The sequence below is a fragment of the Furipterus horrens genome, unplaced genomic scaffold (assembly GCF_987537825.1).
Source record: "Furipterus horrens unplaced genomic scaffold, mFurHor1.1.pri manual_scaffold_4, whole genome shotgun sequence".
NCBI lineage: Eukaryota > Metazoa > Chordata > Mammalia > Chiroptera > Furipteridae > Furipterus > Furipterus horrens.
The window spans coordinates 152,900,879-152,916,194 of NW_028327174.1; the positions used below are offsets into that span (position 1 = coordinate 152,900,879).

At 38.7% G+C, this 15,316-nt stretch overlaps 1 protein-coding gene across 1 annotated transcript in view; it reads right to left on the reverse strand.

Annotated features, from left to right (window-relative positions):
• SMARCA2 (SWI/SNF related BAF chromatin remodeling complex subunit ATPase 2) overlaps positions 1-15,316 on the reverse strand; it is a 156,642-nt gene that overhangs the window by 101,393 nt on the left and 39,933 nt on the right. The window contains exons 9-13 of the mRNA XM_090275209.1: positions 13,539-13,709; positions 5,514-5,567; positions 2,685-2,815; positions 2,408-2,465; positions 56-156 (exon numbers count right to left, since the gene is read on the reverse strand). Of these exons, the coding sequence (XP_090131335.1) occupies positions 56-156; positions 2,408-2,465; positions 2,685-2,815; positions 5,514-5,567; positions 13,539-13,709 (515 nt within the window). The remainder of the gene's footprint in view (positions 1-55; positions 157-2,407; positions 2,466-2,684; positions 2,816-5,513; positions 5,568-13,538; positions 13,710-15,316) is intronic.

Genomic DNA, 15,316 nt, shown 5'->3' on the forward strand with positions numbered 1-15,316 from the left:
TAACTTATGTCAGAAGATGCATCTGCAAGGAAGAAGACTCTTGAGAGATACACACTCAATGATCTGCTTAGCATCCTTCTCGGAAACTTCTTCACTGTTTGGATCCAGAAGTATTTTCTCTTCAGTTTCCTGCCGACTGGACTCTTCTTCCTCATCCTAGGGAAGGAATAAAGATATGGGGAAGGCTCCATTTTCACATGGGAATCTCTACGACTGGCATTTTCTGAAGAGACTAAATAGTGTTCCACTTCACAAAGTAAATGAAATTAAGGGAGGAAGTAGATTTCACACCTACCTATACCAGGCAATACACAACCAACCATTCCTTTGCTGTTTAAATCATTAAATGAGAGGATGGAAGGAACCTTCTGAGGAGCCCCTGGAACCTTTGCTCCCAAGAACATGATGTAAAAATCATGCCAGAAAGAAGGACATGTATCATCGGTTGGTTACCAAAGAGTCCTGTAGACCACAAATCTCTCACTTACTTGGCAAAATTCTCTAGCCTTCTCTCCAAAGCCACACTCTGGACATCTCAGTATTGTCCGACTCATAAAAGGCCCAGTGGGTCTGGATGGGCCCACACCTGTTTGCAGTATGGGACTGCTGCTTGTCAACACATGGCTTTCTGTGGTACTTCTCACCTTACACTTCTTAATATTTACATGAAAACTGTCAATAACTTGGCAAAAGATTCATTCACTAGGATTCATTCATTACCTCCCCACCTCTCCAGTGTGTGCTATGTTCTGATCACCACTAACCACTGGTATAGAATTTCCTTTAAGAGTAGATTTAAGAAAAAAAATGCTTTTGCATAATTCTTGAGTGAAAAAAATATGAAGTGACACAATAGTAATGCTGAAAAGCAAGTCTATGATAAGAAATCCTCGAGACACACGGGGTAAAATGAGGAATCAGCACAGCTCCTTCATTTTCAGGTGAGAACGGAAGTGCGGAGAGGGACAGCACTTGCCGCGAGGGGGTGGCAGACCCCAGAGGAGGGCCCGGGTCTCTGGACCCGCAGTCAGAGTTCCTTCTGTCCCTGGCTTCCTAGAGCTGCCTGCAGCCGTCAGTCTCGGGCTGGCCTGTGCAGGCTGAACAGCCTGCTTTCTCTGGGCTCTGTCCTGCCCTGGCTCTCTTAATGAGAAGATTCTTCCAATGAACCCATCCATCCAAGTAAATTAAAAACATTTTTATTTATTTCTTATTAATTTTAGAGAAAGAGGAATGGAGAGAGAAGGAGAGAGGAGTTGGGGGAAGAGGGAGGGAGGGAGGGAGGGACAGAGGGTAGAGAAGAGAGAGAGACACACAGACAGATATTGATTTGTTGCTCCACTTGTTCATGCGCTCATTGGTTGCTCCTTGCATGTGCCCTCACTGGGGAGGGAACCGCAACCTTGGCATATTGGGATGACACTCTAACCAACTAAGCTACCCTGCCAGGGCCAAGAAACATTTTAAAAATTGACTTTGTAAGTTTCAAATATCTCAGAGTAGCCTATAAAAAAATAGCATGGCTATAAAAATATTTGCTTTTTAATAGTATGTTTTTTAAAATATATAATTTTATTGTTCCTGTTTGCAAAATGTCCATGCTAGAGTGATTTAGAAAACATAGGGCCGCACAATGGAAGGAAATAACAATTGTCATGAAGTCCTAGTGAACTGTTCTCAGTGAGGCTGCTGCCTGGCCAGAGGCATCTGGTCCATGGCACTCCCTGAACCAAGACTCCTCTAACCAGACAAAATCAGATTCACTGACTACAGCACTAACAACGGAGATAAAGGGGCTGGAAATATTCTTTTAATCCTTCTATTTATAATTATTAAGCATTTCATAGTTGATCTAAAAATTCCTTTATTTCATAATTTCTATTAAAAGCATATAAGATTAGCATTTTAGGTTCTAGATGTATTGAGTATCACTTCCAAGAGACTGAAAATGTGCTTCTCTTGTTGGTAACAAGTCTCTCCAAGGAATTCAAACAAGAATCACAGTTAAAGGGAAACCAAGAGGAACAATGAACTAATAAAACCATGTGCATGTTGTCCTTGTGGTCTAAGTTCTGAGGCATTCTAGGCGGTGAGCCCTCACAGTGAACCACTCGGGGGCATGAGGCTGACTTCCCCACCTTCAGTTCTCCCCAAGAGGCCTTTCCACCACTTACAATTTAATGCCAGCTTCTCTTTCTTGGTTCCAAAAGAATTTAGAATTCTCCAAGTTTCCCCATTGCTCAGGAGCCCCCAAAGTCACTGCACAGCTAAGTGTGCCCCATCAAAGCTTTGGAAATCCCTCACCCCAGCCATCACCCAAAGGCCAGCACTGAAAGACAGGACAGAAGGACCAGGTGCCTCCCTCATCAACATTCAAATGAATAAACTCCAAACAGAGATATATACATACCTCCTCCTCATAATCAGAATCACTCTCTTCACTGTCAGATCTGGGGGCAACTTCATAACTACAGGAAAAGGAGAGAGAGCTTAGTTCTTTAAATTATAAAACAATACATACAATACACGTATGACTTAACTAGCATGTTCAGTGTGCAAGTGACAAATGCAGGTAATAATTTTAATCATATCAGTAAAGGCCGTGTTGTTTTAGCTCCAAGATTTTACAAAGACCACAAAAATCTAAAAAGCCAAAGAACACCAAAAATTCTGTTTTAGTACTGTACCCAGGATTCATTTCCAACCAGGCATCCAGCTGACTTGCTTTGGGTGCTTCTGGTCCAAAAAGGACCTTGCCAGTTTCTGTGTGAGTTACTTTGACAGGAAGGTCACTCATCTGACTGCTCTCATCTATGGGCTAGAAACGAGAAAAAAGAAAAAAACACATCACCATTTGGTGTTAAGAATGTTCTCCCCATTTTATGCTGGACATGTCTCAGCATTTTGGTTGCCAGCTTCTGAAACCTTTTTCTGTGAATGGAAATTTCACCAGCATAAGACCTCAGCTGCCCTGAACAAATACACTCAACAAGGCTCTCAATTAGGAGCTAGAAGTTCAAAGTAGTAGGACCCAGCAGGGACACTGGTGGGAGGGCAGCCCCCACTGGCAGCAGAGCCAGGACAGCGACACTGGCCATGCCACGCTCCTGCCTGCTCCCAGGGTCAGCCATGACCTTGCTGATCGGTTTTATGTACAATGTCAGGTGTAGTCTCAAGGCTGGTTCTCCAGGTTCCCTGGAGATCTGATGAATTACCCAAAATCCTATGAATACACTCCCTTCTTATTCAAATCAGGCAGAGCTAATCTTTGTCATTTGCAACTAAGAACCTCAGCCCCCAAATAATATCCCCCAAATAATGACTAGTGCAAATTTATAGTTTTGGAGAGAATGGGAAAAGAATAAAGTATGTAACTTGTATCATCTCATTATTAGCTGGTTTGGCTTCTCCAGAACAAGTATCCTTCATACAAAACCAAACCACCAGGTAACTAGACTAACCATTGGTACCTGTGAGTGTGATAAAGCAAAAAGCTTTGCTCATTGGAAATCTGGAGCATAGACCAAGACTGAGCTGAAGATTCTCAATGGAAAACGGCTTGTTCATAAAATTAAGAGAATAAGTGAAATCACAATGGCTGTGTTTAACCTGCTTCAGAGAATAAACTGTTTTAAAAGGCTTAAAAATGGAGTAATCCTACGCAAATGAATGCTACTGATTAGAAGGTGACTGTATTTGTAGGAGCGGACCCCCAAGCAAGATGTTTGATTAGAAATGCTTGGTTTGTGAGTCGTTCAAGTTATCTAGTTCCTTAAAAGTAATAAAATCCAATGTCTAGGCTATTCATTAATTCCATTTTTTTCTAAGTTATTCTTATTTGGAGTTAAATAAAACGATAGGAAAAATAATATACTGTAGGTTATTGTCTATAGCTAATAGAAAATGAACACACCCCTAAACTGGTTCTTTTCCCCTTCTCCCTTAACAAAGTGCTGTCAAAATAAGAAAGAATATATTAGCAATTATCTGCAAAAATAACCTTTGAAAAAAGGAAAGGCCTCCTTTACACTGTGGTTTTTTTCTTTCACGGGTGCTAAAGCAGTGGTTGAGAACACCATCGTTACTTTGCATGCCAGGATGATGCTTCTTCCTCATTAATGTAAAAGGTCACCATGTTCATGCAATCAAGAAGGAAATCTACCATTCGCTACCATCTCCCACAGAAAAAATCATACTCCATGATCTTGAACTATTTTAATACAACTTATTTCATTGCTTTAGACATCACGCCTCAAAGAAGACTGGGGTTCACTGCCGCTGGAATGAAAACTTGGGCAAAAGCACTGAATGAGCACAGTAGAGTTCTGTAATAGAAAAATTATTTCAAAACAAACTGAGCAAGATGTCCACTTTACCAACTTCAGCAAACAGAACACATGTGCTAAGATTTAAAGAAGAAAAATTGTGTATGTCACAGGCCCAAGATCAGAAGGTAATTTTCCCAAGAGACGATAAGAGATAAAGCCCTCTCACACTAACATGTTAAATCTCCTCCCGTGCTTGTTAATTACAGACTGATGTGAGGTGTGCTTAGGTCAGGCTGGGCTTTTACAAATTAGAGTGTGTCTAAGTGCTCTGATATATAGTATTCTTCCCTCATAAAAGCCCACTGAGAGTTTCTTACACATTAGACATTTACCCTGATCCTTTCTTTCCTTGTGATGGATTACAGTGGTTAAGAAACATTTATTGTTCAAGAGGTTTCTGCATAGACTAGTGGTTTCAACCTTTCTTCTTCATCCATGCTGTTCGCATTCACAATACATCTCACATGCACAGTGATTCCAGAATAGGACGAGACAACCCTTCACCCACCCAAAACCTTCAAGCTGTGAGAGTTGAAGGAGGCTTAGAACAGGCTCCCTCCCCATCCTACTCTGGGAGTATGCCTCCTCATGTGAATCACTGGCAGAGAGCTTGGAGTTTTCAGAGGAAAAATAATCCAGTAGGTGTATTCTCATGATTCAGGAGAATATTGGAAATACTAGAAAATAAAATTTAGAAATATGCTGATGAGTCGACAAATAGAAGCTACGTTCTATACAAATAGAAGCCTATAGAAGATGTAAAAAAAATAAGTTAACCAAATATGTAAATTGTTTAGCTTGTGGAGTTTTATAATTTTAAATTAGTAATAAACTAAGGAAAATGGGGCATAGTTTATGCTTCTGTATCATTTACTGACCAAACGTAATTATAGAATCACTTAAGATTTTTACACATTCTATGTATTCCTAACTAAACATATGCTTATGTATGCACAGAAAATTCTGGAATGGTACACAGGAAACTTAATATCAGTAGACTGGAAGTCTGAAAAGGAAGTAGATTACTTTTTGCTATGTCCCTTTTGTATTATGCTAATGTACTATTCTTTTTACTTAAAGATGAATAGCAGAGTAAAAATAAAATTAGTGTACGTAGACAATGACATGCCCATGTATGGCAAGGACTCACTGAGCAGACACAGCAGAAATGGATGCAGAATCTCTTACCTCTCCATCTGGTCCCAGGGCGGACTCCCCTCCCTCTGCATTCTCTTCAGCCTTCTGTAAAATGACAATGTGTCATGTTATGCGTCAACCAAGAAGATGGGTACAGGAAAGACTGCATGGTAACTCTGGGGTATGTGATGGCATTTCATTATTACTCACCCTTATCTAACAAAACTTAAGAATTCATGCCTTTTATTTTTACGTGTGTTCACTGTCTAAGAGGAAGCGTGTATTTTATTAGCAACTTGAGAGAGTTACTGAGAGCCAGCTGCAATTCAAGGCCAGCGCACTAGAGATTTGTGGATTATGTCTTCTCGGATCCAAAGAGCTTAAGACATTGGCAGCACTGAGAGGGAGAGGTGGGAACCTGCTATGTTCTCATGTTTGGCACGATGAGGACAAATCCTGATGTAATCAGCAAAACATTCTTATTCCCTTTTCTAAAAATATCCATTGAGAATAAACTCTGAACCATTCTTCAGTCATAAAAAACAAAAATGATATAAAACACTGTGAGTCCTCTGAATGTTTTTCATTCCACCTAATGGGGCTTTCATAACATATAGTATTTCCACAGTGGGTATATGTGGAAATTTGAGGCAGATACTGTGACCTCATGAAAAATTCTGTCATCTGCCGTTTCTTAAATATTCCAGTATCTTAGTCCATTAACCTGTGTGAGTCTCAAAGGCAGCCTAAATGGAGAGCTAAGAGTATGTCACATTTTGTACAGACTGAAAGGAGTCTCATCTGTAATACACACAAAATAGTCTAAAATGTCTTACATTTGTAACAACTCCTATGACAAGAGAAATCTTTAACAACACCTTTATAGAATCCTTATTTTAAAGTTTTTACTGGAAAGCTATATTACTTTAGGGGAGTATAATGAGAAAAAAAATTTTCAGTTATTTTCTTTATCAAGACATTTAAGAAAATGAGCTTTTCTCCCCTGGGTCCTTTAGTTAATTAAAAATATATATAATGATACAGAATCAATATTAAGTTCACTTTGTTTACTTAAGGCATTGATTATATATACATATTTGCTTTCCATGAAAATAACTTAATTGTCTCTTTGACAAAATAGCTTTTATAGAAAATGTGTAATGTTTAAAATTCAGCCTTTTGTTTCATACTGAAGAAAAACAGTCTCCATAAATGTCTGAAAATTCTGAAGTTCTCTTATAATTTTCTTACAAAAATAGATGTATGTGTGTATGCCAAAGCATAAGACACCACAGATAGGAAATAAAATGCTCCCTTTGGTTATAATTTTACAATAGTTTAAGGTTCTATTTATGCCACCCAAAAGTGAAAATGTTTACAAGCTCAAAAGAAATGATCAGTATCGAAAAACACCAGGCCCTTTGTCTGGGCTAGAAATACAGAAAGAACAATGGCAGAAAAGCTCAGAGAAGAAATTGTCCTGCTACCAGCCCCTGAAGTTTCCATTTCTGGAATTCTCAGGCACTATACTCAATCAACTGTTTTAATTAATGAGAGAAAGTCAATTAATCCTACCATTCTTTCCATACAAATCAGAAATAAGCAACCAATTTGGCCAACAAAGAAAATGAAATCAGAGAATGAATAAGCCAATTTCCAATAGCTAGCTGGTGGGACTGGATCATCATTTCAATGAATATCATATTAAAAAGCTTGAAGGACCATAAATAATAAAATCAAAGCTATTCTGAAGGATACTTTTCTATGAATATACTATAGATTAGCAAGTGTGTTATCTAAAAACTGCCTCATAATCAGGCCCTTCCATTACTTAAAATCCTCTAAACTGACTTTAAAAATTCCACCAGGTATCAAATTTGAGAAGCAATGTAATATTAGATTTAAGAAACTTGGTTCTGGAATTATTCAATAGACAACCTGCATTTGAATCCCAGCTGTGTCACTAAGTGCAAGACACATTCACTGTGTGATATTGAGCAAATCTTTTGTCTCTTGCTTCCCTTTTTTTTTTATAACTTAGGGGCAGTAACAGTCCATACTACCACATAGGGTTGTTGCAGGACTGGGTCACAATTTTAACATACACTGTCCAATGTCACATGTAATATACACCAAGAGCATCAATCTGCACAATGTAAAAGAATAAGAATCAACAATAGTCCAAAGGCTATTCTTGGGTGTATATATAAGTCTGCTACAGCACTGTCTGAAAACTGCTTCATAGGATTACAGGGTCAGGGATTTCTGTCTACTATTTTCACTTACGTATTCCCACACCTACCAGAGTACTTGGCCTTTAAAAGGCACTAAATATTTGGTGAATGAATGAAAAAAATGACTGAATGAATGAATGAATGCAAGAACAATGCATATACTCAGCGAAATATTATTATTATCGTAATTCGGTGCCAGTATATTTGCAAGTCAAATAGTTAAGAACATACACACAATTCCTCACTGAACTTGCGCTCTACGAGACCTCTTGCATACCCTGTACTTACACCCAATTCAGCGGTGTTGTTACACGCGGTGGAAGCCAGGTGGCAGTCTACTCTATGGCAAGAAACGCCAAGTTCTCCCATCATGCTTTGGATTCGTTCGGTTTGAAGGTTTCTGGTTGGTGTGCTTTCATAAATCCATGTTCTCACATCAAACTGGTATTTTATTCCCTCACCTCCCCTTTAAAAACAAAAAACAAAAAACCCTTCCCTTTTCGGGGGTCAAGATGAACACCAAACAGACTGTGTTGTGCTAGCCATTTAAGCTAACTGGGGACAGTCCCTGAGCACAGGTCTCCCACTGCCCAAGGAGTTTCCACATACAGTTAGTTATCTGTATCATGTGACTGCAAACACATATCAATATTACTGACCTGAGCTTACTTCCACTGACTAAAAACAAAACACTTAAGTTTATCCATTAATTAGGACTAAAGGAACTTTGTACTGCCATCTTCCTACCTGCAAAAAATCTGGAACTAATTTATGCTCAGGGAGGGAGAGAGGAGTATAATTAACCTAGTCATGGGAGGGGGTATGAAACAAGTTACTCACAACTAAAGACAATTTGGGTTCCAATGTCAATTCATACCTTCCATTTAGAAATGTTCGGGAACAAAGGTATGTGCATGGCTACCCATCTTCCTTGCAGAAGCCATATAATATAAAATAATCAGTGATGGGGTCAAAAAGGGAAAGAAATCCCTGAACATGAAAATCCCGTTTAAACTGAACTCATGAAAACAGACTTCAACGGGCACTTTATTTATTGTAGTTTACCACAACACAGGCCACAAACAGCCTCATTTTGTAAAGAAACAGTTTTTATACCAAATATTTTACAATCTATATTATAAAGTGAATGCATTGTATCCCCCAGCAGGTGTTATTATAATATGCTGAAACAACATTCAAATGTGCTAGCATCTTAAAAACTCATTCTGTTTCAACTGAAACCTAAGCTTTCAGTAACCACTGGGTTATTTTTACTGTTACTTAAGTGGACCTCTGAGCGTTAAGATAGGTGATCAGGCAATAAAAAAATACCCAAGAATATCAAATTAACAGGCAATTGCACATTACTTTGGTTGTACCTTGCAGAGAAAACCAATTCTAACATTTTGACTCAAATAACTGGTCAATCCAGTTAAGCAGGACTTGGATCCAAACTTCTGGTTTCCTCCACTCTGACACTGAACAAATCAAGTAAATCTAATCACTGTGGCATTGTGTTCACCTATCTTTACAATAGTCACTACACTCAAATGTCCAGAATTACCTAAGAACCTCTATTTCACCTACAGAAATTATCCTTGTAGAGAAATGCTGCAATAAACTATATATCATCTTTGGGGAAAATGTAAGTCATAAAAGAATTAAGAAGAATTGGAAACTCGAATTTTAAACAAATGTCTAAACAACGTTATTACTTTGCTTTTGATGCTCTTTTTTTTTCACCAAAGAGGCTTTTCTGACTTTTTGATATCTAAAAAGGATAAAAACACATTTTCTATTAATATATTGACCATTACATTATGTTGGAAAAGTTCCCCCTCCAGAACATCTCAGTCCTGAGATTTACTTATAATCATGGTTGATGAAAGATAAAAAGAATAAAAGAAGTTTCAGAAAGAAAAGGAAACACCACAATGAAAAAGATCTGGCACAGCATTCCATTCCCCATGGATTCCTATCACTGTCATGGGTTTCCAAGAAATGTCACAAATAAATAACAAGGGCATAGTTCCGCTGGTATATACCCCATTGAAAGATTTGAAAGATGGAATTAAATATTTATTTTCAGCCTGAAGTCAGCAGCTCGGGAAGCTGAACACGTAAAATGGCTAGACTTCTTCAGGGCAGGGGTGGCATGGGCTCCTAACCACCACAGCCTAAGGAAAAACGCACCCTAAAACCCTGTGAGAAATACCTTATTATCACCAGGAACTGCTCTGAATTAAGAGGCCACATAACACAAATTCTCTTTGTAAGGTCTGAGGAGAGAGGGATAAGCGGGATCCACCAACACTAATAAATCTGCATTTCCTACTGCATGCCTCAACAGTCCAAGAACCTGTCATTTATTTTACAAGACAGTATTCAATTGATCCTCAACTAGAAAAAAATGGTAGCTATTTATGTACTCAACATCATAGAGAATATACAATGAGGGGGAAAAGAAGACTGTTATTTCCAAAAACCCTACAACCACATTTTAATAATCACGATCCTACATTTATACCAGAGAAAAGTTTGACAAAATAACTAAGATTTACTGAGCACTTACTATGTACCATGGAATGTTCTAAATGCTTTAGAAAAACTTTCCCATTCAATCCTAACTAATCACCTTCTCACAGATCAAGAGACTTAAGTACTAGATAATAGATCTTTTACTGAAATATCCTACAAGGGAATAGAGCATATTAGTCTGATACGTTTTGTTATATAGTTATGAATTTAAAAGATTGTGTGCTAACATGATTTTTCTAATTTAGCATATGTAATCCTATTTGTATATACCCTGGTGGCTTCATCTAGCCCCCGCCTCCCTTTTTATCCTATAGTCACCCAGTAGATGTTGAAGAATAATCATGGCAAAGGACAGAAACCTCAAGGTCATGCTAAGTGCACATAACAGCGCATCCATCCTGTCCCACTGCAGAGACTGGTTTCACATAATTAGATATTTCAATTCTTTAAAAATTATTCCTCCTCTAACTCCTAAGTAGATACATACAGTTTATCTCTTTTTCTTCCATTTCAAGGGCATTAATGGAAGGCCAGGCTGAGAAGGAGAAGTTTCAGAATGATTTATAAATACATACTTCATAGAAATGGCTCTAATGGTGAGAAGAGAAAATTAAACAAGGTCATGGCAGGTTAAAGGGACCCCACTCTGTTGTTCACTAACAACAAGTAAACACAGTAAACTTCCCAATGAGAAAAACAAAGACCTTTTCTGTTACACTGGGGCTATTTTTTAAAAAATTATACAGGAGTTTAACACAAAGTAAAAAATAACTCTTCCAATTACATTACAAGTTCAATCATACTCCTCTTTAATAGCATAGTTCTTTGAGTAATCTGTATCTCAGTTGTCTTACAAATGCTGCTACCAGTTCAATGCTATTAGTTCACTGGGTAAAAAAGATGTTCTCAAAACAAAGATTTATCGATGCCTTTCTTAATTAAAAAAATGCAGTTAGGTAGAGGATCATGTTCAATTCTGTGGGAAAACGCTGAAAAGGGACAGCACAGAATTTTTAAGCTTCCAGACACATTTCTCTCCCCGACAAAGAAACTGCAACAAGCAACCATCAATCATTCACGCTAATGGAGGAAAGAACTACAGATCATCCAAAGTGTCAAATAATCTGCTTTGGAAAGCATCCGTTTTATTGGCACTACTAAAGGTGCATCTGAAATTGGGTAACTTACTTTGAACTCGGTCTCAAAGCCCCTGTGAAAGAGACAGTTTTCAGGAAGGACAAGGACCGCGCCCAGTTTCTTTTTTACCTTCTCGGGCCATTTCTCCCAGCAAGAGGGCCCGGGAAGGAAACACAGCCTGCTCTCCTTAGACCTGCTGAGGGCAGGGATGGTCCACATGCTAGGCATTCAGAGAGTATGCCAGGGAAGAGATAGGATCAGGGCTGATGGTGAAATAATAATTCTGCACATTCTGAGATCCCCAACGGGATGTGCTGGGGAGAGCCACAAGGCAGGCTGGAGCTGTTCTGCTATTAGTATTCGTTTGCCAGAAATCAGGCCCCATCCCTAAGTTGACTCATAGTATTCCTTCATGTCATTCATTCATCACAGTTTTTAAACATATATTTAGATGCATATTTGATTGTCTGTTTCTCTCTTTCTCTCTGGTTAAACTGAATGAGACGGTAAGAGTGCTTTTCCTCACCATTATTAACATTCTTTCCCAGCACCCTGCACCTCCATCATAGTAAGTGTTCAGTGAATATTTGTTGAGCAAAAGCACAAAATAAAGTAAGTGCTACTAGCAAACCTGAAGGCAAGAGTTGGGAAGTAGAGAGCCAAACTACAGATCATCAGAGTTGGCAGCAGCATGAAAAATATTGTGACAGGTCCCTGCTCTGTATGGATTAACAAAAAAATTAAGGCATAATCATTATCACTCAATTCCGTATCTTTCTATGATGATGTAACAATTTAACAGCATAGCAAGAATCTATTAGTGATAAGCCAGAAGCTCCACTCTGGGCCATTAGCTTTTAATCACAAAGAAATGTAGAATACGCGCTTTCATACTAAAAACACTAACAGTGACCTTTTCGGGACAGCTTCTGCAAAATACACATCTAGATTTGGAAAAACTAAAATTGCCATTTCATGGGATCCACTTATGGAATGTTATAGAACTGTATCTGTTTGCCTATGAGCTCTTCACAAACTCTGAAAATGTCTTTTTAAGTCAGACATTGGGAGATGGAATTTTGCAAAATCTATAATGCTACCTTGACAAGAAAATGAGGTTTTCCTCACCACTGAAGTGTCTGAATCCTGAATTGTTTCTTGTTCTTCACAAGAAGGAAAGCTACCTTATACTAACAAGCTCAGGAGCAAGAAGGCACCTTTTCAATCATTTATTCCTCCTCTTTAATTATGAAACAGGTATGAGAATTCAGGAGCCATGAAATTAATTATTTTTGGAAAAACATTTTGTTCAATTATTCAGTTCAGAGAAGAAATGATTAAATGCTACCCATCCTCAGTCTTCACAATTCTGAGGAAGTCTTCCTGTTTGTACCTGGGCCGATTAGAATTTACCATGAAAACAGAATATCAACCAAGAGCTAAACTATCTGACTACTTAAGCTTCAAAGAAGAGTTATATTCACAGGCCTGCATGAGCATGTTGCCCTTGAATTGGGACATAGCATCTGTAGACCAGAAATTCTAAATTTTACCCTTCACCTCTCACGACAACGAGGGCGTATTTTACATAACAGTATTGTTTACTGTAATCACCTAAAGCCCTGACCTGTACACTTACTTAGTGACACGGGGCCACTGAACTAAATGAACTATTTTGGCATCACGGTTTGGCCAAATAAACAGGCTGAAGCTTGTTCCAAAAGTATCCCAGAGCTATCTCTTGCATCTTTCTATGGTTTCTTACAATCTGTACCCTGTATTTTCTTCTTAATTTTTACTCCAGTTTCTTAACTGAGCAGTCCCCTGCCACAGTGCGTTTCACTTAAGAAAGGGGTTAATTGTGCCCATGGTTTTCCCTTTCTTACCCTGTGTATATGATTTTTAAAGGCTGTATGAGACAATGGGCATATAAACTGCATTGTTTCAGTTTAATACATCCTCTATCCATTATCCATTACACCCTCATCTCCAATCCATTGTCTAGTATGTCCAATTAACTCTTACACGTCATTCCCATTAATATAAGCAATTTTTGCAATCCAGTAATCTAAACCTTGCATCAGCATGGCGGGGATTATTTCTTAAAGAGCAATGCATGCTTTGAGCTGGTGGCCCCTGACTCAGCTGCTGCCAGCAGGGAACTCACCTTCTTCTTCCTCTTCCTCTTCTTCTTCTCTTTGGCTGCTTGGGCTTGCTTGTGCTCCCAAACCAGGTTGGTCAGGTTGGCGACATACTCATCAGTCTGCTGTAGAAGGTAGGCTAAGCGCCTGTCTTTCTTTTGATCAATCAGTTTTCTGTAGCCCTCCTCATCTTCAGCCTGTTAAGGAGGGAAGAGCACGATCAGAGCATAACAGAAGTTTGCAGAGGCCTTTGTCTGCTCAGCCCCCCACCCCCCTGACAGTCTGAACTTTGGTGGTTAGTGCAGCAGATCGAATGTTCCAGGCTACAGGAGTCCTCGCACACAATCTGGGACTAGGGGGAACAAGAGAGTGGGGTGCCTCCGCCATAGGACACTGGGGTTCACAGCAAACTCAGGCTATGTAGCCACACTACTTATGTGGTGTGATTGAGCACCCTGAGTCAACTCTATTCTTTTGTGTTTCTTGAATGGCACAAAAAAATATTGAAATTTGACAATTCAACACCTGAACTTTATTCTTAACTTTGTATTCTGGAATTTTTCAAAGATAATAAAAAATAGAGAGTGTAGAATAATCTCTCATATAACCAACACCAAGCAACAAAAACAAACTTGTGACGATTCCTATTTCATTATTCCCCCTCCTTCAAACCCCTCCCGTCAACCCCCAAAAGGACTATCTTGAAGCAAACTCCAGGGATAATATCCTTTCATTAAAAAATATTTCAATTAGTACTTCTAAAGTCAAGAAATAAAATGAGCATGAAACAAATGACTTCTTATACTTAAAAGCATTACAAACATTGTGGTTCACAGGGAAAGTCAAATCTGGATGATTTCTGTCACAGATTGGCACTGTGTTATGGGCCTATGTGACTAGGGACAAGTCATTTAGTACCTAAGTCTGATACCACTGAGCAATAAGACATATAAAATAATTCCCATTAAGCAACATTATGAGGTTAAATGGAATAAAAACTCTGATGTCCTCTCAGCCATTTCAAGAGAAACCTTTTTTATATATCTCAACAAAAGGACATACAAAAAATATTTTACGCCCTGACTGGTGTGGTTCAGTGGATTCGGGCACATGCCTGGGTTGCGAACCATGTCTCCAGATGGGGGCGCATGAGAGGCAACCACACAGTGATGTTTCTCTTCCTCTCTTTCTCCCTTCCCTACTCTCTAAAAATAAATAATAAAATTAAATTAAATTAAAAATTGTTTTTCTCATGTGATGCAGCATAAAAGAAACACCCTTCAAAATCTTGAAGAGGCACCATCTTCAGTCCAGGGATGTCATTCCTGCATGTGCCCGAGTGACGGCAGTTTAAAAATCCCCCAGTCTAGCTGCTGTCTGCCCCGTGGATGAGCACGAACCTCAAATGCTATTATAGCTCTAATTGCTTTTTGTTATGGTTGATCTCACTTGAAGAAAGAGTGATAAAGAACTCTAGTTTCTCTGTTATCAGTATATCCCGTCATTTAATTGCAAAAATTAATGATTTGCAAATGCCTAATCATTAGTGTCAAATCAATCTGTTACTGAAGTTCTAATATAGTTTCACTGCAGTTAAATCAGACAAATTTGACTGCGTACTGCTCAAATTACTATAAACTGGTCTCCCGAGCTGGCTGGAAATTTCTTGAGCAGCCTTTTTCCTCCAACAAAAAAAGAGAGGCAGGCAGGAGAAGATGGTAAGATTTAGTCGCACCGGGACACAGAGACTTTGGAAATATGGTGTTTACTCTTTGGGACCCCAAAATTAATGGAATAAAAATGC